Below are 23732 nucleotides of genomic sequence, written 5' to 3' on the forward strand. Positions count from 1 at the left end.
AAAGTCTTTATTTGAAAAATGTGATACAACAGAAAGACAGTTTAATTCTACATCTGTGAAAATCAGCCCCAAGCTAAGCCCTGACCTATATTACATGGCACCGCTGTTGTTTAATAAGTTATTTATTTAGTCTACTTTATTTCTTTATTTCGCTTCAAGGAAATGTATTTGCTGAGACGCAGCAGAAATACAAATTTAAGTGATGAATTTCAATTACCAAATCAATTCTTCGCGTCTGCTCCGTTCCGTACATAGACTTTCATTACGGGAAAATACGGGTCACTATAGGCTTTGATCAATCGAAATGTACATCTATTCATTAAACCTTCACCATTTTGCGTGTGGTTTTCTTTAAATGGGAAAGTTAAATTAATCCACCGAACCTGAAATCTATAGAGATTACCCTGTCTGACACAGGGTAACCCCCTCTGCAGGTCAACTAGAAGCAGTTCAACTTTGTTTACGCCTTTAGCCTACAGAACGAGAGAGTTTAAGAATTAACCAGTTTAAAATACCTCCGAATACAATAATATTAATAAAATATGTACTTAGGCACTAAAAAAATTGCTTGATCTTACTTGATCTTGTCTGTAAGTTTCGTGCACTGTTGTAGGCATCATATCTAAACACCAAGTCCAGAGGAGTCAGGGCAGGGAAGGGGTCTTAAAACAGGTTGAGGGTGCGTGCAGTTTGGGAAGAATTGGAACACGTGGGGTGGGGCTAATCTAAATTATCCCCACCCCCTAAAATGTCACTCAAGGCATTGGGCCCACCCCTAAAATTTTACTGAAGTCAAGTATGGTTTAAGCAACTACATCCTAATTAGATTGGGTATTTGATACATTATGTGGACAAAAGTATTGGGACACTTTACACCAACAGGGTCTTTGTTGTCATCACCTTCTAAATACATAGACATTGATATGTAGTTGGTCCTCCTCTTCTTGGAAGGCTTTGGGGAGTTTCTGCTCTTCCACACCAAATTCATCCAACCATGTCTTTATGGACCTTGCTTTGTGCACCATTATATGGACAAAAGTATTGGGACACACCTCTTAATTATTAAAATCCACATTGTAAGACGAAAAGTTTCAGCTGTATACAACATGCCTGACAACTCGCGGTTTAGAAAACTGATTTACAAATAAGTTCCAGCGGCTGAAAATGATAAATTCTTGATACATGACAATCTTGTCATGTTCCCTAACTTTTTTCATCATTTTATTTTATTTTGCCTTTATTCCGTCTTAAGTGACCCACAAAACCCGGAGTATTTTATTCCGAACATGTTTTATTACCAAACAATGTAATAAAGAATGGTGCAATGCATCAAACCAAACCATTATTTATGTTGATCGATAGACTCTGCAGTTCTCATCTTCAGAGTCCCAGATTTTTGTATTTAAAAGCTCGATGCATTTATCTTGTAATCAGGGAATGTCACTTTGCGTTGGAATATCTGACTCAATCTTGTACATGAAGTTTGCTCGGAGCCGCGGACGATCAATCAGATGTGACCCGGAGTACAGGCTTATTAAACAAAGATAATCAGCGTTCCTTTTAAGAACTGTGATTTCTCAGGCTACCAAAAAAAAAAATGCAAGCGAAAGGCTTTGGAGGCTGTCCAACAATGTTTTTACTTTCTTGAAACTAAAAATGTGTAGAATGGGCCCAAACATTTTAGAATCAGTAACATCAAACTGTGTCCTCGGCTATCGGGTTTTATTGTGTATTGTGGGGCTTGTACGGTACAAGAAATGAAATGCCGGAGATAACTTATTACCGGTACTTGCTCCGATATTGCGTAAAAAACTAAATTTTCACTAATCATTAAGCTTGGATATCAGATAAGTTCCAGATATTCACATTCAAATGTTTGGGGTCACTCAGCTGTTTTCATGGAAAACAAGGAAATTTCTGGCTAGAACATAATTTGCAAAAGGGATTTCTAACAATCATACAATTAGCCTTTTAAACGTAAACTTGGATCAGCAAACACAACGTGCCATTGGAACCCAGGAGTGATGGGAGTGATAAAGGGCCATTGGAACCCAGGAGTGATGGGAGTGATAAAGGGCCATTGGCACACGGGAGTGATGGGAGTGATAAAGGGCCATTGGAACCCAGGAGTGATGGGAGTGATTAAAGGGCCATTGGCACACGGGAGTGATGGGAGTGATAAAGGGCCATTGGAACACAGGAGTGATGGGAGTGATAAAGGGCCACTGGAACACAGGAGTGATGGGAGTGATAAAGGGCCATTGGAACCCAGGAGTGATGGAAGTGATAAAGGGCCATTGGAGCACAGGAGTGATGGGAGTGATAAAGGGCCATTGGAGCACAGGAGTGATGGGAGTGATAAAGGGCCATTGGAACACAGGAGTGATGGGAGTGATAAAGGGCCATTGGAACCCAGGAGTGATGGGAGTGATAAAGGGCCATTGGAACCCAGGAGTGATGGGAGTGATAAAGGGCCATTGGAACACAGGAGTGATGGGAGTGATAAAGGGCCTCTGTACGTCTATGAAGAGAATCCATTAAAAATCAGCTGTTTCCAGCTACAATAGTCATTTACAACATTAACCCCGTCTGTGCTGGATTTCTGATCCATTTCTAAGTGACCCCAAACTTTTGAATGGTGTAAACACAAGTGGACAAAACATTCAGACCTTAGGTGGGCGAAGGAAAATATGAAAGGACTAAAACGGGGCCATCTCTGTCCTTGTGAAGTATAGATTCAGACCAACAATTCTCTAGCAATGTGTCACGGAATAGAAATGATATTGAAAAGGACGGGGTTATTACCTTGACTTGTGAGATTCGGATAAGGCCCTCAGTGCTGGATCTGTACATGAACAGTTTAGCTGAGCATTAAGTATGGTGGAATGCTAGTTATGGTGATGGATTGTATCAGTTTGTGGTAGATGTTCCCACCATCCCACTCCCTGAGTTTAAATGGATGACTTCGAAGTTCAATGTATCTCTTGGAGGAAACCTACAGAGTCCTAGAAATAAATCACATCGGTGACTCGAGGCGAGAAGGATGTGATGGGGACGCTGCTCTGTGCGGAGCGCAGGGGACATCCAGAGAGAGATAAATAGGAACGTTCAAAGAGCCACAGATAAATGGACGCCTTGAACAATCTCAGGGAGGCGATTCCGTGCATACAGGGAAAGCAGCGCAGGTTACTTGCTTGCAGGCAATCAGCATTCTCCACAGCGGCTCAGACTTGTTCACAGATAATTTGTCGTTGTACCAAAAGTGTCCAAGTTTTGCCATCGTGTTAGTATAGGAGCATGCCGGAGACAGTTCTATTTGCTGTGCTGATATAGATGCCAGCATCCCCAGACACTTTCTTTCTTACCATGGTAGATAAATGGAACCTTTTCCCATAAGAAGTGGTAGAGGGTAATACAGTGTGGGGGGGGGTTAAACATGCGGCTCCTCAATCCAAGACGAGCCCAACGGCTGATTATGGTTTGAGTTTTTACATCAGAAGCTGTTTGCCCCGAACAGAAATACAAATCTCCATAATAGGCCTAATCTCCCCGTTACCGCTACGGTGTAACGAGTCTCGCTAACACCAATGGTGTCCTAGCTTTGGAGACGCATTTCCTTAACATCTCTTGTAACAAAGTCAAACCTACAAATAAATAACATTAACCCTTAAAGCATTGAGCGCAGGATCTTCCACCAGAGGCTTCCTCTTCTGCTTATTCACAAAGACACACTTCCCAATTCACTGTGATAATGACTTGTGTCGATCGATGTGTTTTCATCATAGGGAGTATTACATAACGATGGTGAAATGGGCGACCAGTACGAAGGTTGCTGTAAACTGGTTAAACAGGGCCCAGAATATCTCCATTCTGACGCTTTGTGACGCCACAACCGGAGTCTGCTCAAAGGTAAGGAGTCTTTATCTCGTATTTAATTACCATGCCCTTAATCGCCAACATACTAAACATCACATGTAGCCACGTACCGGCTAACGTGGCAGAATATGGAACGATTCTAAATGAGTATTCTAATTTATCTCTATTTACAACCAACAGGATACCCGGTCATTATAAAATAAGTACTTTAATCCAAGCATGCACATTTATCATATACCAAGTGTCCAGGAATACTATACATTATTATTATATTTTTATTTATATAGCCTCAGCAATTTAAACAGCACTTCTTACAGTCCATACATTAAAGGGTCTGAGTAAACTAGACAAGACGAACCCAGCCCGGCTCACAAGCTTACAATCTATTTTACATGGATTTTCCATCTAACACAGTACAGCGCTTTGGCATATGATGGTGCTATATAAATCAATAAATAATAAGAATGTACGCCGTATATACCATGTCATCCTGTTCGTGTAAGATCAAATAATTGTACTTTGAAACAAACAAGTCAGTCTGTTATTTGTATCAGCGAGCCGCGCGGGGATTAACTACAAAAGGTTTTTTTTCTGTAAAAAAAAATAAAATAAAGAGTGTTCAGCAAGTAATCACACTTGGCTTCTGTCTCAGACGGTATATTGAATGCCTCATTAAAAGCAGATTGCTTAAATAATCAAGAATAGAATCAAAGAACCCGATCCGGCTCTATGATCAATCAGTAACATTACCCCATTTGTCACTTTCTATCTCGGATTGGAAAGCCCTTGTCCCTTATAATGTGGAATAGTCAGTGTTCCGGCAGGGAAGGGTATATCTGTTCTCTTATTTAGTATCTCTGTCCCCCGGTGCTATCGCTGTGATTGGGGCGGCATACGAATGAGGCTGTATTTCAGACATTAATGCGTCAAATAAGAGAGCCGGGATCATCAAAACATGATAACGCTGCCGACCTGGATTACCTTTACTTACCGAAGGGGGTTCAAGTCACCTTTAATAGGAATTTGATCGGCTGACTTGCATGCCCTTACTTATGACAGCCCCTAGCTTTTTTGTCATCCACCCTCCCCCTCCTAATAGATTGTAAGCTCCCAAGAACAGGGCCCTCTTGTCCTTCTGTACCATTGGGTCTGAATGTGCGTTATTATTATGGCCATTATTCTGTATGCATAAAATTGTAGAAATTGTAATGTTATCTGCAGCCGCTGTAAAATTTATGTAATGAACAGTAAAGCCTTATTTTCTTACCATGAAAAAAACAAACAAATTGAAATGTGATTATTTTACATTTTAGTGCATTCTATGTGTTTGCTCAGCGCTGGCTCCTTAAGCCTTTCAAGCTTGTTAAGCAGGATTAGGCGCCGCTGGCGTGAAGAGTGTATTTCTGGATTTGGTGCGTTATATGGGGACACAAAAAAGTCATACCTAGGGACACCGATGGGTTATGGCTTTTGAATTAGCTCAGCTCAGTATTTCAAGGCTATGAGGGTAGGTAAGGTAAGATTACGCAGAAAAGGTGGCGAGTTGGCTTGAGCAAGAGTAGAAGGAGTGAACAGATCTATGCGTCTAATACCGTAAGAAGAAATCCGCCACCCTTTTATTAAGTAAATTATTATATTTATTATTAGTAGTAGTAGTAGTAGTATTACTATTATTATTATTATTATTATTACTATTATTATTACTATTATTATTACTATTATTAGTATTATTATCATTACTATTATTATTAGTAGTATTATTATTGTTATTACTATTATTATTATAGTAATAGTGGTTGTGCACGACAGGCTAATGTGCCGGATTAATGAGGGGCCGCACAGCCCTGCAACCGTTACCTCCTCTGTACGGGGATAACGCGCAGGTTCATTTGTATGCGGAGGATCACAAAGCCCCGGCTGTCACCGCGTTACTGAGAACTCGCTCTCTGATGTTATCTCTGTAATTTGCTGGATTCGGCTACATTTGTTTATTTGTTCGGTAATAAAGTGCTTTGATTATAACGGTGTTACAATTACCGGCGTCTCAGGAAGCTTTGTTATTTAACGTTAGAAAGAGACCCGTGCTACCCGTTTCCATAATGTTCTGAACTTTCAGGAATAATCGCCTGCTGTTTGAAACGTTTAGCATACTGGATGATCATTCCTAGGTCCTAAGGAGAGTGTGATGTGTGGCACTGAAAAGGGTTAACTATGGATCATTTTTTACTATTTACTAAACCGCATAAAATTTCTTTGAGCTAATTCCAGATTTATCGCCGATAAGTCTCCGTTAGATGCCGAAACAATTCAACAAGAAAGTTTTCAGTGTTCCGTGACGCCCCGGTAGGGCCGAAACATATACAGTATTTTACTGGCAACCCGATAAAATAAACATTCAGTCCGCTAATTACTCTATGAGAAGAAACTTCATGGCCGGTGTCCGGCTTACTCTTGGGAGATGACGTAACCAAGTAAAGCAAATTCACACAAGTGTTGCTGTTCCAAAGAACACAATGTGTGATTTATAAAACATAGTGTTTACTGGGGAATGGATCTTCATATTTCAACCAATAGAAATGCAGGAAAAGTGATCGCATGATGTCAGAAGCAAACTTCCTTACGTCATCCAACAGATTAAATTTTATGTTTTGTTTGATCCAACTTCACACCCAAATATAATCGTTTGAGTGCCATGCACAGCTCTGGGCAACATAAAACATTAAGCCCCTTAAATAAATATCTGTAGGAACCAATAATGGTCGCCAAGGGACCCCTAATCACAAAGTCACTATTCGATACATTGCGTTATTCTGTCAGTCGGCAGGGACTTTCCATTGGTTGCCATGGTGATTACACCATTTGTGCACCAAAAAAGTTAGCCATTTTGTTATTTTTGACAAATCTTGTGTTGAAAAGGTCTGGGAGTTAGGAAATGTGGATTGGACTGAAGGGATTTCTTTTTAAAACCCCAAAAGCATTATATATTGATAATAACTATATGTTAAATCTGAATAAGATGCCCCATTGCGATGCTTAGATCGTATCACCCACGATAACGGACAAGCTGTGAGCTGCCCCATGTGGAGCAGAGCTCCATAGCCCATTGGGAAATAGCCTATGCCTTAATGGATAATCTGACCTTGACCCGGGTATATCAATGAAATCTTTGGCCTTTCACAGTTCATCTAACGCTAAAGAGACCCCAGACATCTCTGGGACCCTCACATGTGCCGCGTGCTGGGCGTATAAATGAAATGACTGCTGATCGGATGCGCAACACAATGCAGCGGATGTCATCTTAATGAGAAATCTAGTAAAACGCTTACTAAACGGATCTCCCACGGAAGACGTGATACAAGTTATCTACATCTTGGAGACATTTGTAGCGAGAGTCTAACCAACCAAGATGGAGTGAAACAATGTAGCCGTTTACTTCCAAAACTATTCATTTATTTATAACTGTATTATTTTATCTGTTTTTTTTCTGTAGAAACATGAAGATGAAAGTGAAGCCTGGTTGCACAGGCAGGTAAGTTTGAGCATATTTAGCTTATAGAGAGCTGTAGGAGAAACGTGCGGAAGCTCACAGAAAGCCTTCACCCCTTGGCTCATATGTATAAATTTGATTTCAATTGCCTTGTGAAGTCTATTCACTAAAGAAAGGAGTTACAGGCGAGCGAAACAGTTCAGTTCCTTGATATCACCACACATTATGAGGAGCAAACTCAACGTGATGGGCTGAGCCGGCCCTGTATAATGCATAGTTAAATCACACACTATCTATTCATTATACACGGCCAATTCAGTCCTTCTTTAAGGAGAACCTCGCTGGATCAATTCTTTAGTGAATAGACCACCAGTATTAGTATATTAGTATAGGCCACTAATTTGGAGAATAATACAGAATAACCCCGGATAGTAACACCCCGTCATCTTTCCAAAACTGATTCCTGATATTTTAAAATTATACTTGCTACGCTATTGGACGCGTTCCATAACACAGAAGTCTAAATATAAATTGTAGCTGAAAGCTTTCGCAAAGTAATATTTTAGCACCACCTTCAGGTAAAACTGTGCAACGAGATCCCGATTATTGACTGTTGTAGCTTCGATTCTCCGGGCTAGGCTTAACTCCCCATTAAAAAACCCCCCAATAATGACACCACACACCATAGAATATGGATGAGAAAAGGCCACAGCCAATTTTATTTATTAGAGTCATTGTCACGCCAAAACCTGAAACAATAAACATCGGTGCGTTAACAAGGACAATGACTCAAAACACCAACATGTAAATACATACAATAAACACCCCAAGCTTGCCAATCAATCCGGGTACCATAACCAAATGCCACTTAAGGAAGGGACATACCGAGATGCCCCCACCCTGACCTGAGGTTCCCAGCACTGACAGCCAAGAACCTCCCACCAGATGTTACCAACCATTCACTTACCACCACATTAAGCCCCTGGATACCTGGCAAGCTGCCGCCCCACAGACTGTGACAAACGACACAAACCTACAAACAAAAGAAAAAGGGAGGGAGGGTGGGACACGCAACCAGGTAAGCTAACCACAAAAAATGGTTCCTGAGCCCGGGAAAGCAGCCACTTATATAATCTTCCCCCAACTCCACCCCCAAAATTCCCGCCAAAAAGCCTACCCCTCCTCCTCACAACAGTCAAGGCCCACTATAGCCCATGCTGGCCCCCCCGTGGGCATCATTCTACCCAGAAGACTGTTTTTACAGAATAATAATTATATACGAGAAGAAACAAGATAATGGATCCAGATAAAACATTCCAATGCAGTAGAAACCTTTTGACAAGCTTTAGTCTAAAACAACATGATGTGTATGGTTATCCACATCGTGGCTTCTTAATATAAAACCTAATGGTTTTTTTTTTACTAGAATAGTTACTTTTCAATAGTCTTCACATAAAAAGGCTTTGTAATGCAGAGTTAATGTTATTTTCCAATGGCAACAAAAACTGTATCTATCATCCTACAGAATGAAGAACCAATCTTCTCCAAAGACGGGAGGAAGTTCTTCTTTGTGAGGGCAATTCCACAAGGAGGACGAGGGAAGTTCCACCACATTGCTATGTCTTCATCACAGGTGAGGAAAAAAGCCTTAATAACAATCTTAAGATTAGTATGGAATACCGAAGCACCTTTTTAGTCAAAAGACAGCTGCGCCTCTACCTAGAAGACTCCGCAACAACTACCAAAAATACAGAAAAGTGGAGAAAAAACAAATAAGTGCGCCCTGTCCTTAAATTCCCAAGCACTATAGAATGGGATATGACACGTGACGATCAGTACATCGAATACTTAATGATTACCCTTGATGGTCTTCCATAAACATGCCTCAGCAAATAACCCGTAAGGTATAAACACTTAAACAGTAATATAGCGTAGTGACTCTGTGACAGAGTGGATTAAAGCGATATGTCCACTGGCCCTACTCATTTTACAAGATGAAAACCGGCTCTGGGGTATGTAGACCTGCTCTTTGGAGTAGTAATGCCCTTTAGGAGTAGTAAAGGGCACCTCAGGGAAAAGCCTGTGGAGTAAACAGCGAGGAAGATATCCTGAGAAAGCAGTTAATCCAGCAGTATAGTTAACGTTCAGACAACGCGTTTCGCTCTAAAATTCACAGGAGTATTATATGCAGAGGGAAAGTGCTGTTAAGCCAAGATGAACACCGGATATATAACAAGACCTTTCTTCTGCATATCATACACCTGAGGCAGCTGAATTTTATAGCGAAACGCGTTGTATGGACGTTTACTATACTCCTGGACCTTTTGGATTATTGCTGCCAGCTTTTATGGACTCCATTTTTATTATGAGCTGGATCCTGTCTACTTTCATGTAAAAATTGATTTGTTTTATTAAAATCGTTGCACCTATACCTGTACTGCTGTCTCAGGATATCTTTCTCGCTGTTTGTTAACTCCATTTTACTGGAGGTGCCCTTTACTACTCCGCAAGTGCATTACTACTCTAAAGAGCAGCTCTGGTGAAAGGGAGTGGGACCGGTTTACATATCGCCTTAATCCGCTCTATTTTAGAGTTACTATGTTACTTTTTATGACTATAAGCTGCTTTGTTATAGGGTATTAAAAAAGTGTTTGGATAGACAATTTATTTTTCAGATTTCTTTTTACAGCAGTAGAGAAAGAAATGAGCAGATGAGATGAATGAATGATTCTTATCTTCCATCACATTCTATTTTTATAGTTTTGTACACATGATGATACTGCAGACTCCGACCAAAAATCTCACCTTGTAATGTCTTAACGGAATGTTGACGGAGGTTTCACTTGCTTTGTATACGATGTTTGGTTTCAGCCCATCACAAGCTAGATGGGCCGAATGGGTCTGACCTGCCATCAAATCTCATGTTTCTAAGCTCCAGGAGGATTGTGAGACATCCACGATCTCACCGTATACACACATTTACACTCCAGACACCCTTAACCAGGGCTGGAAAAATCCAGCCCTGGCCCCCAAACCTTTACAATTATACGTTGATCTTGATGGATGTATCATTCTTTGGCTTCTAAAAAAGTTAGGCTGACTCCTAATGTTTTCACCCTGATGTCATTAATACAAAGATATTCTCAACCAGCCACATCCTACCCTATATCCATCGAGCACACGTTGTACGTTCCAAAGTATAGTTCTTTGTGTGTGTTTTGGACTGGCCTCCATAAAGACAAATGTCATCATCCGCTAACCATATTAAATCTAGATGTTTTTCTTCTTCTTACCGTTATATAGGCTAACAACAGCAACGACAATTTACAATCCATCACGTCGGGAGACTGGGATGTTACCAAGATTCTGGCTTATGATGAAAAAAAACACAAGGTGTAAGTATGGACACAAACACTTCACTTATCACGCATCTCAAAAATAATAACTGGTCGGCCCACTTATCTGGGGAGTTCTAGAAAACATGATCATGACTTTAGAACCAATTCTGTGTCGCTTTAATTCCGCACTGACTCTCAATGACGAGCATGTAGGAAAGCTGATCCTGGAATGAAGTATCCATCTAGTCCTTCTAGTCAGACTTCACTTGGGATCTCACATGATGTTAACTAGGTCAACAACTGCAAGCGTACATTAATGTAATGTATCCATGAATAAAATAAGAATTAAACACAAGCGTACATTAATGTAATGTATCCATAAGTAATGTAAGAATCTTAGCGAGCGATTCACACTTGCTATACAATGACCTACAAACTCAGCCGAGGAAGGGGGTCCGCGTGTTACACTAATGGGCTCGTCCCACAAAGAAGTGCCTGAAAGATGATTAATACAGAAGGATTGGAGGCAAATAAAAGATGTTTAAAAATAGAAAATGTAGCAAACTTATTATGGCAATAACCTACATTATATTGACGTATACATTTAAAGCCCATCTCCTGAATAGAACTTAAGCTGTGTGTTGCGTATTAAAAGTAGGCAGTTAATTGTCAATAAGTATAATATATTACCTTATATTGCCTTTTTTATTCTGTTTAATTAAAACATATTTATAGATAGATGGATATAGATAGATAGATAGATACATTATATTATATTTTGATGAGCACAGAAAATATTTAGCTGCTTTCTAAAAAGGCGTTAGTTAAATATTTGATCTAAAAATGCTGGTTAAGAGGTTTCTGCCCCCAATAATAGTACGTTTTGTTTGCCTCTTGATTTGACAAAGGAAGCTGAAATGAACCAAGTGCATTCTCCTCTCTGCTGCTGCGAGATATTTCCTCCCAGGTCTCAGAAAATATAATGAAAACGTGTCCTTGTGAGGGTTCCAGCAGAGATACGGAGGGTTTTCTGTATCTCAGGTCACAGATACTTGACTCCCGAGTCCGGAAGTCATTTAGAATTCACAAAGGTGTCAATGGGGAGGCTGCGAATCTCTCTCATCAATCCCTGCTTCCCACGGCTTTTCATCTGGAAGAGTCAGCTACAGTCTGTTTGTGTCAAAGGGGAAAAAAAGATTACAATCTATATAACAGAATCTAGGTTAATTAAAAAAAATAAAAAAAAACAACCTGAAAAGCTAAAAAAAAAAAAAAAAAAAAAAAAAGCTGAAAGGAAAGATGTATAAAGCTGAAGCAGACATGGGATTTAAAACGTGAATTTTATATATTTATAGGATTTCTGTATAATATTCAATTATAATTTCAATATAGTTATTGTTGTGATATTATTTATATTATTATTATTATTATCATTATTTAAAACCTTCAAAAATGATTATGCATTGATTTTCTTTAATAAGTAACCTTTTTGGATCTAAGTGCTGACCAAGGTTTCCTTTTTACTGTATGAACAACAGACTCTCTACTGAGGATCCGGACGGTTTTATCGTATTCTCTCAATACTGCAAATACCAGATTTATATAATTACATAGTAGGAAAATAAATATTGTATATTTAAACCAATAACACCTGCTGGGAATAATCATCAGATACAAGGATTATTGTTTTCATGAGAATTATATATACAAAAAAAAACTGTTTTCTATTATATAAAATTGTTATATAGATTTTACTTTGAATTTAATGGAAATTATTTTTTTCTTGCAGTTATTTTCTCAGCTCAGAGGATTCGTCGAGACGGAGGCAGTTATACAGGTAACCATGACATTATCTGCCTACTTCTACCCACTGAAACCCAAAACCTTAAACATTTACTAGCAATGACGACTATTAAAATAAAAGCACTGGTTTTAACTTTTTTTTTAATGCACGGCCGTGACGGCTGTTATCCAAAGTATACAGAAACATCATTTCATGGAAAATATGTATGTCTCGACAGCGCAAATACCAATGAGAACTTCAACCGTCAATGTATCTCCTGTCTGTTGATTGAAAACTGCACTTACATCAGCGCGTCTTTCAGTCACAGTCTGGAATTCTTCTTGCTGAAATGTGAAGGTGAGTTACTGACATAGTAAATGAGGCTGTTCCTTCCACCGAAAGAGAGAGAAACGAATTCACCAAAATATAAGGGACCTTCATCAGATTTACCAACAGCCCTGCTTTTATGTTATACGCCTGCTGAGCCTCTGGCCAACATCACTCCATATATCTAAATATATGGAGTGATATTATATATATATATATATATATATACATATATATATATATATATATATACCCATTCTGACGCTTCAGAGGATAGCGCAGTGTCTCATCGAGCCATGAGCCCCACTCACATCATTTGGGGGCCACCAGCCTTAAAGCGCCAGGGCCGCCTCGTCATCCCCAGTCCGGTCCCGTCCAGAACCTCCACTCTTGCCCATGTATCAATATAACATTAGAAATGTATGGCGGAACTTCCACTGTGTTCTGCTAGAGATTAGTAGGGTTTTTTTCTAACCGCTCTCACCCGGCATTATTGATAACATGATAATTAGTGCTTGAATGTGGATTTGACCTGTTGGGAACGATGCAAGCTGTAGTTCAGCAAAACAAAGATGGCTACCTTTTGTGGATATCTATTATACACATTTACAACGTTTAATCACTGGGTTTCAAACCCCGCTGAGATAACGATATAATACAATTAATTCCATCTGAACTCCCAGGTAGGCCTATGCTCCTGGAAAAAAACCTACAGATCTTTGACTTGTACAAAGGTGTTTAAATATTAAAATAAGATATATATATATATATATATATATATATAAAACAGATAATGGGTTAAATAATGGGAGCAGCCATCTTGGTTCCTGTTCTAAGAATCTCCAAACTGATACCTCCTCGGGGGTAGAGATGAGAAGAAGTGAGAGAACTTCAGGACCGTTGTTGATTCTAAACTGTAACCCCCAATGTTGTCAAATAATAGCTCTTTACGCACATCGGACAGTTTTTTTTTGTAATAAATGGTTTGTTTATATAATAGAGACGACCATTTAATGTTTAAGACACGGAGTCATAATGTATAAGGAACGTGATATTGGATCCTCCTGGAAAATAGATGTAAGCTGTGGTGTAGTTGATGGGATAAGACAAATCTGGAGCTTCCCTTTGAACGGCTACAGCCCTTGTGATCCAATCCCCACGGAGCGGGCTGTCTGCGTTCTACAACTGATATTGTTACCAGCAAAGGGGGGGGGGGAATTAAAACGCTAGCTTTGCCTCTGCGAAATAAAGCAAGTCCTTTTATTTGTATGATAATATTGTCAGAACCGCGCGTATAGAGCATAAATAATTCATAAGCCAGCAAATAAAGAGATCTGCAATCGGCAGATAGATTCTGAGGTTGCCAATTATCTCGGTTTTGCAGAGCGTTTTTCTCCGGGTTCGCCTAGCTGGCAGCTGCTCTTTTTAAATCATTCATCAATGTTTAAGAGGCGCACTATGGATGTTGGCAAAGAACATCTGAATTCCTTTTGTTTACACGCTGGGAGTTTAGCTTCTGGTCTAAAATTATCAGCTACATAAACCCTTGAGAATAGAGATGAGAAGTCAAGTGTATGATATTTTTTTTTTTTGGAGGTTTTAGAACGGTTTCAGCATTCGGCTCTCACTTATTCCCCCTGCCTTCTAATAATCTCACCCCCAGTTCTTGGAGAATCATTTCTTCCCCCTCATCGATTACCCTTTTCTGTGCAGATGATCATTTTATCCATCTATTCGACTGTTTTAATATTACTACCCATGTTCTTAATACAGACTGACATTCTATGCTGCCATCCATATAGTAATTCAGGCTCAAAAAACTTTAAACCTAGGAGATATTACTAAGAAATACATTAAAGAAAGGAAAAAATCCCGATTTCTCCTAAATTGCACTATATGTTGTAATATTATTCTTTAGGTATTCATATCATAAAGCCTATATTGCTGGAACCTTAGCAGATCCGACATTATTTTATTTGAAGGTTTAATTGCATCAAACAACAGAAGCTTTTAAGAAGCTTTTCTAGTTTCTATGACAACAGCCTATCAGCACCTATGTTTTTTGTCACACGATTATAAGTGTTCCCAACAAAAATGAGGTTAACTTTTACACGGTCAAATAACGATTTCCGGGAACGGTCGGAGCAAACGTGTTCGTTCTGCAGCGGAGTTGGAAACAGCAAGTTTAAACGGTAGACATATTAAGAAAAATTCTACAGTAAAAATACAGACGAGGGATTTGTTTAATTATCGACCGATGTACATTCTTGATAATGTGATATATATTTTTTTTTAGGTCCAAGGATACCTAGTGTGACAATTCATAACACATCGGACGGACAAAGTAAGTACACTCATTAAAATACTACTCTGTCCCTTTTACCATGTGCAGAAAATTAAAAGTTCTTTCTTTCATTTTCTACCCTTTTTATCCTTCTTTTTTCCCCTTTCTTTTTTTCTTTTCTTTCTTTCTTTAACTTCTCTCTCTCTCTCTCTCTTTTGCTTTCCCTTTCCTATTTTTCTTACTTTCTTCTTCTCTTTACTGTGCGTCTTTCCTTTTTTCTTTCTCCCTTTCTTGCTTTATTTTTTTCTTTCCATTCTTGTGCTCATTTCTGACACTTTGTTATGCTGATACTCACATAACCACGTAACAGATGATAACCGTTTCATTCTACCACAGATTATTTCGATAAAATATTAAAGCACTAAAGCTACCTGGCATGTGGCAGGCAGGTTAATAAAAGGAACGAAATAAACATATTTGTGTTTAACAGACTTTCCTTCATATCATGATTAACAAGGATGTATATAAAATGCTGGTCTATAAGCCAGGTACATATTATTAATTCATAAACTCTACATATCAGCAAATAAACTTGATCGCAACCAACATTAAAAAGTGATTTTAGCAAATACGCACGGTGTTGCAATGTTCCCTTTCATAACTTAGCATATTAATGTTTCATTCATTCACAATACGAGTTACACTCTTACTTTAATAAAATGCAAGCCTAATTAAAAAGAAACCTTATTGACTATCATTTACCAGCTGCTTTCAAAGTCTATACAGTATGTAATTATCATATTCTGTGTTCTACAGAGACCGCCATTATTTATTGAAACACGTAGCGCGTTCATAAAAGTGCATTTTCAATTATTTATTATTCACATGCCCAAGACGTTCGCTCATTTCCATTTGTTTAGATGTCTGAATGTATATTTTAATTGGAAACCCCGTCAACTACATACAGTTCTGATGTCATAAAATAAAAAGATCCACAAAGACATCTTTATCAACACCAAGAGAAAGTATCATGACTTTTTATGCATAATCTTTATCACTTTTAACTCCATTGGTGATCTTTTTATCGGTGGCATGTATATTTGGAAGCAAGGATTAATAAACCGTTCAGGGTTTTCAGGATCTGCTCAGTCGGACAAGTAGATCAACCAATATCTATTTTAAGATGTCTGTTAATTCAAGAGAAATTTAGGCTGGTGTAAAGAGAGGACTACTTGCCCTGTTAGGGTATGTTTGAGGACCAAAACCCTTTAGTAGTCTGTATACTGTGCAATGGTAACATATCATCTGTTGGATATGTTTGAATATTTGAACATATCATCCCTGTTAGCATATAGAACTCCTGTATCTGGAGGTATGATCTACCCAATGTTTGGACCAGGTGTTAAAAGGTTGACATCTTAATCATTTTTTTTTCATAAATATAAATGTACATTAGATAAAAAAAAATACTAATGCAAGATGAGGCTATTTATTGCATTCCTACTGCCTTGTTTAATTGAATTGCAAGCGGGCAACAACATGTCAATAGATTGTAGAAGAAGGTTTCCCAAGAATGTCCTTCCAAGATGGAATAAAATGCCATTGGGATATGTTGGCATTCATGGATCTAGCTCTTCAGTGCCATAGACCCTTTAATGGTGAACTAAGAGTATTTTATTACTTGGGTTCCAGCCTTAACGCTCTATGAAGTGCCCTTCATAAGCAGTAAGAGGGTTCCCCGGAATGACTAGTATTCCCTGTCAGAACAACAAACCAGGGCGACTCTCTCCACTACCAGATCCATTCCTTGGACCTTTTGACTCAAGAATGTCAGGCCTCAAATACTCATTCCACGGGAAATATTATTTAACAAAAATGAGATATTTTAAAGATTTAAAACCTGAACGAGATTAGGAAAAAAATAACAATTTCAGTTTCCATGTATAAATACCTGAAACCTGCATTTTTCAAGATAGAAACCATAATATCAGCTGGACATTTAAATCAGTCATTTATACATATAGACTGTTATATTAAATATACATTAAAATCTTGTAGACTTGCAGATCAGTTCCTTGTTTTTTTTTGGAAGGGTTTTGCTCAAAGAAGTGTTAAAACCACAACAGTTAATTATGCAAACCAGTGGGCTTTTTAATCATTTGCCAATGGCCTCTTCAAAAGGGTCAATCAGCTATAACGGATTGGTAAAATGTGGGCTAAACCATGCGATTTCTCCTATTTAGCTGTTAATATTGTCTGTATTATGAATGTGCGTCGCAACCCAGATACAAAACCGTAGGGAGTGAAAGAAAATGGGACGTTGAAATATACATAGCCTGGAGGGTAGCCGCAGATGGGATGTAACATTCTAACGCGCGCTTACCGCAGGCAGATATTAAGGTATATCGCAGCTGATTTGTTACATTTATATTAAACAAAGTAAGTATAACAGAAGCAAACCTAACTTATAGCAAAGTCTGTTTTATTATCTACTACCGTCTAGTAACACAGACATTTTAATAGGTTTTTAGTTTTATCATATATATATATTTTGTTTCCTAGGAAAACACAAAATTCGCATATGACCTTAATTTTATTTCCCTGGACACATACCTAGGTCTTTAATATATAAAGAATTGCCTGTTTTTAGTTCTTCTGTCACATAAATTGACAGACCATGATAATTGCAGGTTTCGAGAGCCTGACTGAATGAAATACATCTATAAATCATAACCAACGAACATAATATATTTAATTTATGCAACACATTTATGTTTATGTATATATATATATATTCTAGGCTAATTGTGAAATCAGCCATTGTATATAATGCAGTTGTTTGGTTTTTTTAGCTTTAAATTTAAGTTTTAGACTTAAATTTAAAATTATTTAGGTACAAAACTTGCATACATAAAATATTTTGGCCCTGGGTTTAGTAAACTTTCCCATCTATTAATAAATGAATTCTTGTGTGTTTTTGAACAGTTTCTTTCTATCTTTCATTTAATGCTTTGCCCAAGTCCACTTAGGCATTATCTAAATTATTCATGCATTCTCTATAGTATATATATATATGATTTTGATATTATTTTAATATTTATTATGAAAATGAAAAGGACAAACTTTAATACAGCGGTCCAAGCCAAACTTCCCCTTCTTTCATATTAATGATCATTATTCTAGGCACACAATATATATATAGATATATATATATATAGACATATATATATAGATAGATATAGATATATATAATTTACTATCACTGTAACATGTTTTATTTTTGATACAATAACAATTCCGAACTTGATAATGGCTAATTGTTTCTCAGAATATTATAGAGGTGTTATAACATTAGGGATAACCATTTATGCTTCATTGAATAAATCATTCCCAGTAGTCCTAAAAATTAACAAGAGTGTCCTCCAAGTGATATGCCAATCTTCCCTAAGCCTCCCCTATTTATCCACGGTTGCAATTATAAGAACAAATAAAAGCACTCCCATGGGTGGCAGACATCCTTCAGCTGATAAAGCTAATTCTGTTAGTCTTAATTAAATGAAAATCCCCGTAAAAATCAAGCTTATTAATTTTTTTTGTTACTGAAAACAATACGCATCTTATTTTGCTTTAAGAGTTTGGTTCAAATAAATGCTTTATAATTTTGTAGTTATCTATGTAATATTGTAATTTATAGCAATAAATACGGCGCAGTGCTACAGACTGGCAAATTAATCCAATTAATACGTGTAAGGTAATTAAGTCCTGAATAGATAAAATATTTCTAAATATTCAATGCAGCTTATTTATTTTTTTAAAGAAGGAGAAGAAAAAAAAATCTGATTTAATTAGTGTATATATATATATATATATATATATAAAACAATAAACATTAAATATTTAAATATTATGTTAGTCCAATAAAAAAAGGTATCACCGCATACTCTGATTTTTGACATTGTGTGTATATATATATATATGTATAACGCCTTTGTAGTTTGATTATTTCAACTGTCCCTCCTCATTTTTGAACATTAATGCGAACTAACATTTCGGCAAAAGTTAAATTTCTACGAAGGTTTCTTACTGCTGAGAAATGAAAAATTAATTTACTTTTGTTTTATATGCTAAATAGAGAACTCTTAAACCTCCTAGTTGATAGCGTATGACCAGTGGCGTCTCCAGCTTTCATATTTAGGGGGGGCACATGGGGGGCCAGGGACCAAAGTAGGGGGGCCAATTATAAAATGGTACATATACACTATATATATATATATATATATACACGTTAGACGTGCATTTTTAACTACATAATATGCACTTATTACCCCCTGCTTCCGATATATATTAATATTAGCTCCTGCTGCTGATATATATTAATATTAGACCCTGCTGCCGGTATATATTATTAGTCCCGGCTTCCGATATATATTAATATTAGCCCCTGCTGCCAATATATATAAATATTAAACCCTGCTGTCAATATATAAATATTAGACCCTGCTGCCAATATATAAATAAATATTAGCCCCTGCTGCCAATACATATATATACATATATATAAACATTAGACGCTGTTGCCAATATATTTTATAGTGAAAAAATTGGACCCTACCCAAGCATTTCCTTGGGTCCTGCTCAGCGCTCCCTTGCATGCAATCACTCCCTCCGCTACCACACCAAAAAAAATATATTTGCCACACTGACTGCAGATCGGGAGAAGACAGTGAGAGTCAGTCCTGCACCGTGACAGTGAGAGGTCCTCTCTCCTGTAATCATCCCCAGAGTCCCTTTGTCCCCTCATTCACTAAACCATACCGCTCTTTTACTTACACCCTGTAGTTCAGGTATAGATCAAATAAACAACACATGGAAACAACACATGCAACTGAATTAGACAAAAAAAAACCCTGTATTTGCATGTATACATAAATAATGTATGGAAACATAGCAGATACAGATCAACAGAATTATACACACTATTTGACATCCAAACAACTATAAATAATTTTTATCACATTATTAAAATCCCAGAAATCAAAAAAGTTAAAAGGCCCAAATAAATTAAGATTAGACATAATGGAATCAAACATTTGCTACTGCAAAAAATTTTAGATGAAAAAGTCCAGTTTTATTCAGCGCAACAAAACAGTGATAGCATTATTCTTAACAATATTAATGCATTAATGCATCACAACCATCTTAGCACTGCGTCACCAAACGAACAAATGAACACCTCATTACAGATAACACAATGCATGCAGCTGCATATAACTAAGCTGAGTACCACTTGGTCTGAGAAGGCCTGTGAAACCAAAGGGGAATAGCGTCCTGTATAATGAAATCAAGAACTGAGTTTCACAAACTCTGAACCAACATCTACGTTTCCTTTTAATAATATATTCAGACTGAAATAAGAGTAAATAACACAAAACCTTTACTTTTCCTCTCACTGATTTCTAGGCCTAGAAAGTTTTGTCCTCTGAAGTGACCACAAAATCTGGATAAATACAAATTACAAAGTTCTATTTAACCCTCTACAGCAAGTAAAGTGCCAGGAAACAGATGACCAAACACATATCAGGACAGGCTCTGCCACACTGACACCCAAATACACACCCCAGGGCAGGCTCTGCTGCCACATGGACCCCCACACCAGGATGGGATAACCTACTAATATTATTAAGTATATACTACTACTAGTATAAAAATGCTTTCCACATTGCTCTGTTTGTGTGTATTGCCCCTTGTGTATTTGTGCCCCCCCAGCCACCCTCCTTTGTGCATTTTTGCTATACACCCTTGTGTATTGATTTATTTGATGCCCCCAGCCAGCCCCCCTCCCTTGTGTATTGATTTATTTGATGCCCCAAGCCTGCCCCCCTCCCTTGTGTATTGATTTATTTGATGCCCCAAGCCTGCCTCCCTCCCTTGTGTATTGATGCACCAACCCCTTGTAATGGTTATTATAATGGCCCCCATACAAATGTGTATTAACCCCCCCTGATGTGTAATTATGTCCCCAGCCTGCCAGCCACCATCTTTATGTATTTTATTTTCCCAAGGCAGCCCCCCCCTTGTTAATGTGCCACCTCCAGTGAGATCTGGTGTACTTGCTCTAGTGCACTGCTCCTTGCTCTTAGAGCAAATAACACAAATATTAAATAATGGCATTTTTAACCCAAACATATTTAATGGGGGTTCTCCTTTTAATTTCAAATGACATTTGAAGACCCTCAACTATTTTTTTTAAAATGAAATAATTACTTTTTTGAAGTCTTCGTTTTTCCACCTTAACACCGCTGCTCTTGCTCTCCTACCGCGTGCTCCCTGTCATAGAGCATCTGTTCCGAAAGTGCCCGCCCCCTTGAGCATCACGGTGCATCTTCAAAGGGGCGGGACGAAGAGCCTCAGCGATTGGCAAGCCATTAAACGGCCGGCTGCTGACAGTTTCAAAGCGGTTTTAAAACCGCTTCGGTTTTAAAACCGCTTTGAAACTGTCAGCCGCATCGGCTGCAATTTCAGCTCAGACAGTTTCAAAGCGGCTGTAAAACCGCTTCGGTTTTAAAACCGCTTCGGTTTTACAACCGCTTTGAAACTGTCTGAGCTGAAATTGCAGCCGATGCGGCTGACAGTTTCAAAGCGGCTGTAAAACCGAAGCGGTTTTAAAACCGCTTCGGTTTTTAAACCGCTTTGAAACTGTCAGCCGCATCGGCTGCAATTTCAGCTCAATCTGCCGGCACACCGGGAAATGTCCCGGTCTCCCGGCGGTGGGCCGGGTCAAAGCGGCATCGCATTTCAATTGGGGGGGCACACTGGGGGGCACAGCATAATGTAGGGGGGGCCATGGCCCCCTCTGGCCCCCCCCTGCCGACGCCACTGCGTATGACACCCTATGCTACGTATCGTTAAACGTTGCCCACTACTGTGACTATTCCTATTTACAATTATGAGAGACTGGCTGTTTGACATAGTTTACATGTCACTAGGATGACATCATCACAGCCAAGCATAGCATCATGCCGGAGACCTCCTGAGGACCATGTTCCTCAAATTCTCCTCTCCTTTTCTTCATGGCGTGTAGCCAGGCTATGAAAGGTGGGCCAAACCAATAGGAAGATAAGTTGTCAAACCAAGTAGAGAGTAGGTGAACGTTTACTCCAACCACTAGAGATCAAAGGGTACTTTCTTAGTTCCCTGATAGCAGAAGCACCCTGGGTCGTTGGGGTCTCTTGGTAAGATGGTGGTTGTTCGATGTATAAATCTTAACGCATCCCCAGAGATTCCTTATTTTTTGTCTTTGTTATCTACAGTTCTTATTGAATTGGAGAACAATTCTAAAGTGAAATTGGCGATGGAAGTGAGACAGATGCCTAAAATTGAATATCAAAATATCAAGATAAAGGACTATGGTAAGTTTGGCCATTTTTTTTTATTATTATGGCTTCATGTGTTTATATTGTATAGATTTTATGTGACTTCTAAATGAAATGAGTATAATTTGACTTGGTTACCTACATGTTTGTTAAAGACTATGATTTATATGTTAACGTATAATAAAACACTTTTATTTTCTAGGGGAAAGGGAATTTTAAAAGCTATATTTTAGGTTTTGAACATGTGTCTGATTGTAATATTGATTGATCATTAATGTAAACTGTTTTTGCCATTATCATGGTCTTTATCAATCTCCAACGTTATCTGTAAATGTTGTAGGAGGAAATAGCATGGCAAAAACTTTAAGGATGAAAGAGCAGAATTCACAATGTGTAGGGACAATAATGCCAGAGAAATAAAGTGAGGTGTAGATGATTTGAAGGAATTAATTGTGGGATCAGATGATTCAGGATTTATAAATGCAGACAAACTAAATCAGATGATATGGTTGGTAAGATCGGTGCCGGAGAAACCTCCGAGGATGGAAGAGAAGAGGCCAAGTGAGAATATTATCTAAAAATAAACCCATGAGTGTATTCTAGAGAAGAAAAGCAAACAAGACCTTGGGAGAACCTAATTATTATGTACAGGCTTAGATGGTAATTATATTTACATGTATGGGAGACAGCGGTAGAAATAAAATTGGGAGCTCTGTGTGTGATTGCGACAGGACTCTCACTTGTAAGGGGCACCTTGGAGACCTAATCCTGAAGCGTATATTGAGCCGCTTAGGAGGAACACATGGTTTACAGAACAATATCTCAATTACTATTCACTGCAGCTGGTACGGATCCTCTGAAACCTCCCTCACGTGTCCTCCATTACTAAATTTCCTCATGCCGTGTTTTGCCCTGCATTAAAGTCCCCTGCTAGTTTCCCCCGGCAGAGAATTAGCCATCCACTTGCAAGATAAGTCTGTTTCAGCAATTATAAAAAGTCCAAAAAGCAATATTTTATTCTGTTATCCCTATTTGTTCGCCTGCTGGCTTCTCCTTACTTTCCGCATGAGGGTTGAGAAGGACTAGGCCCAAACCAAAGGGGCATTTCTAACTAGAAATGGGGAAGTAAAATGAGCAAAATTACAGCTTGTCCCACACAAAGACCACAGGACCACCGCAAAAGTCCAACAATCAGCTGCCCACTGTAACACTTGAAGAGTCAGCAGTTGACCTTGGAAACCCGGGCCCTGGTTAATTAAACAGC

The 23732-nt window shown here is 38.4% G+C and overlaps 1 protein-coding gene and 1 long non-coding RNA gene across 5 annotated transcripts in view; both read left to right on the plus strand.

The window, feature by feature from the left end:
• The window catches only part of DPP6 (dipeptidyl peptidase like 6), a 464354-nt gene that overhangs the window by 429584 nt on the left and 11038 nt on the right, over positions 1-23732 (plus strand). For all 4 annotated transcript variants that reach the window (XM_053466559.1, XM_053466557.1, XM_053466561.1 and 1 more), the window contains exons 11-18: positions 3786-3909; positions 7367-7405; positions 8889-8996; positions 10667-10758; positions 12491-12538; positions 12723-12841; positions 15108-15155; positions 22406-22504. In XM_053466559.1, the coding sequence (XP_053322534.1) occupies positions 3786-3909; positions 7367-7405; positions 8889-8996; positions 10667-10758; positions 12491-12538; positions 12723-12841; positions 15108-15155; positions 22406-22504 (677 nt within the window). The remainder of the gene's footprint in view (positions 1-3785; positions 3910-7366; positions 7406-8888; positions 8997-10666; positions 10759-12490; positions 12539-12722; positions 12842-15107; positions 15156-22405; positions 22505-23732) is intronic.
• On the plus strand, positions 1991-2660 carry LOC128496771 (uncharacterized). Its single transcript, XR_008354260.1, has 2 exons — positions 1991-2355; positions 2509-2660. It is a non-coding gene; the product is annotated as an uncharacterized LOC128496771 (long non-coding RNA).

The sequence above is a fragment of the Spea bombifrons genome, chromosome 5 (assembly GCF_027358695.1).
Source record: "Spea bombifrons isolate aSpeBom1 chromosome 5, aSpeBom1.2.pri, whole genome shotgun sequence".
In the NCBI taxonomy this organism is placed as follows: Eukaryota; Metazoa; Chordata; class Amphibia; order Anura; family Pelobatidae; genus Spea; species Spea bombifrons.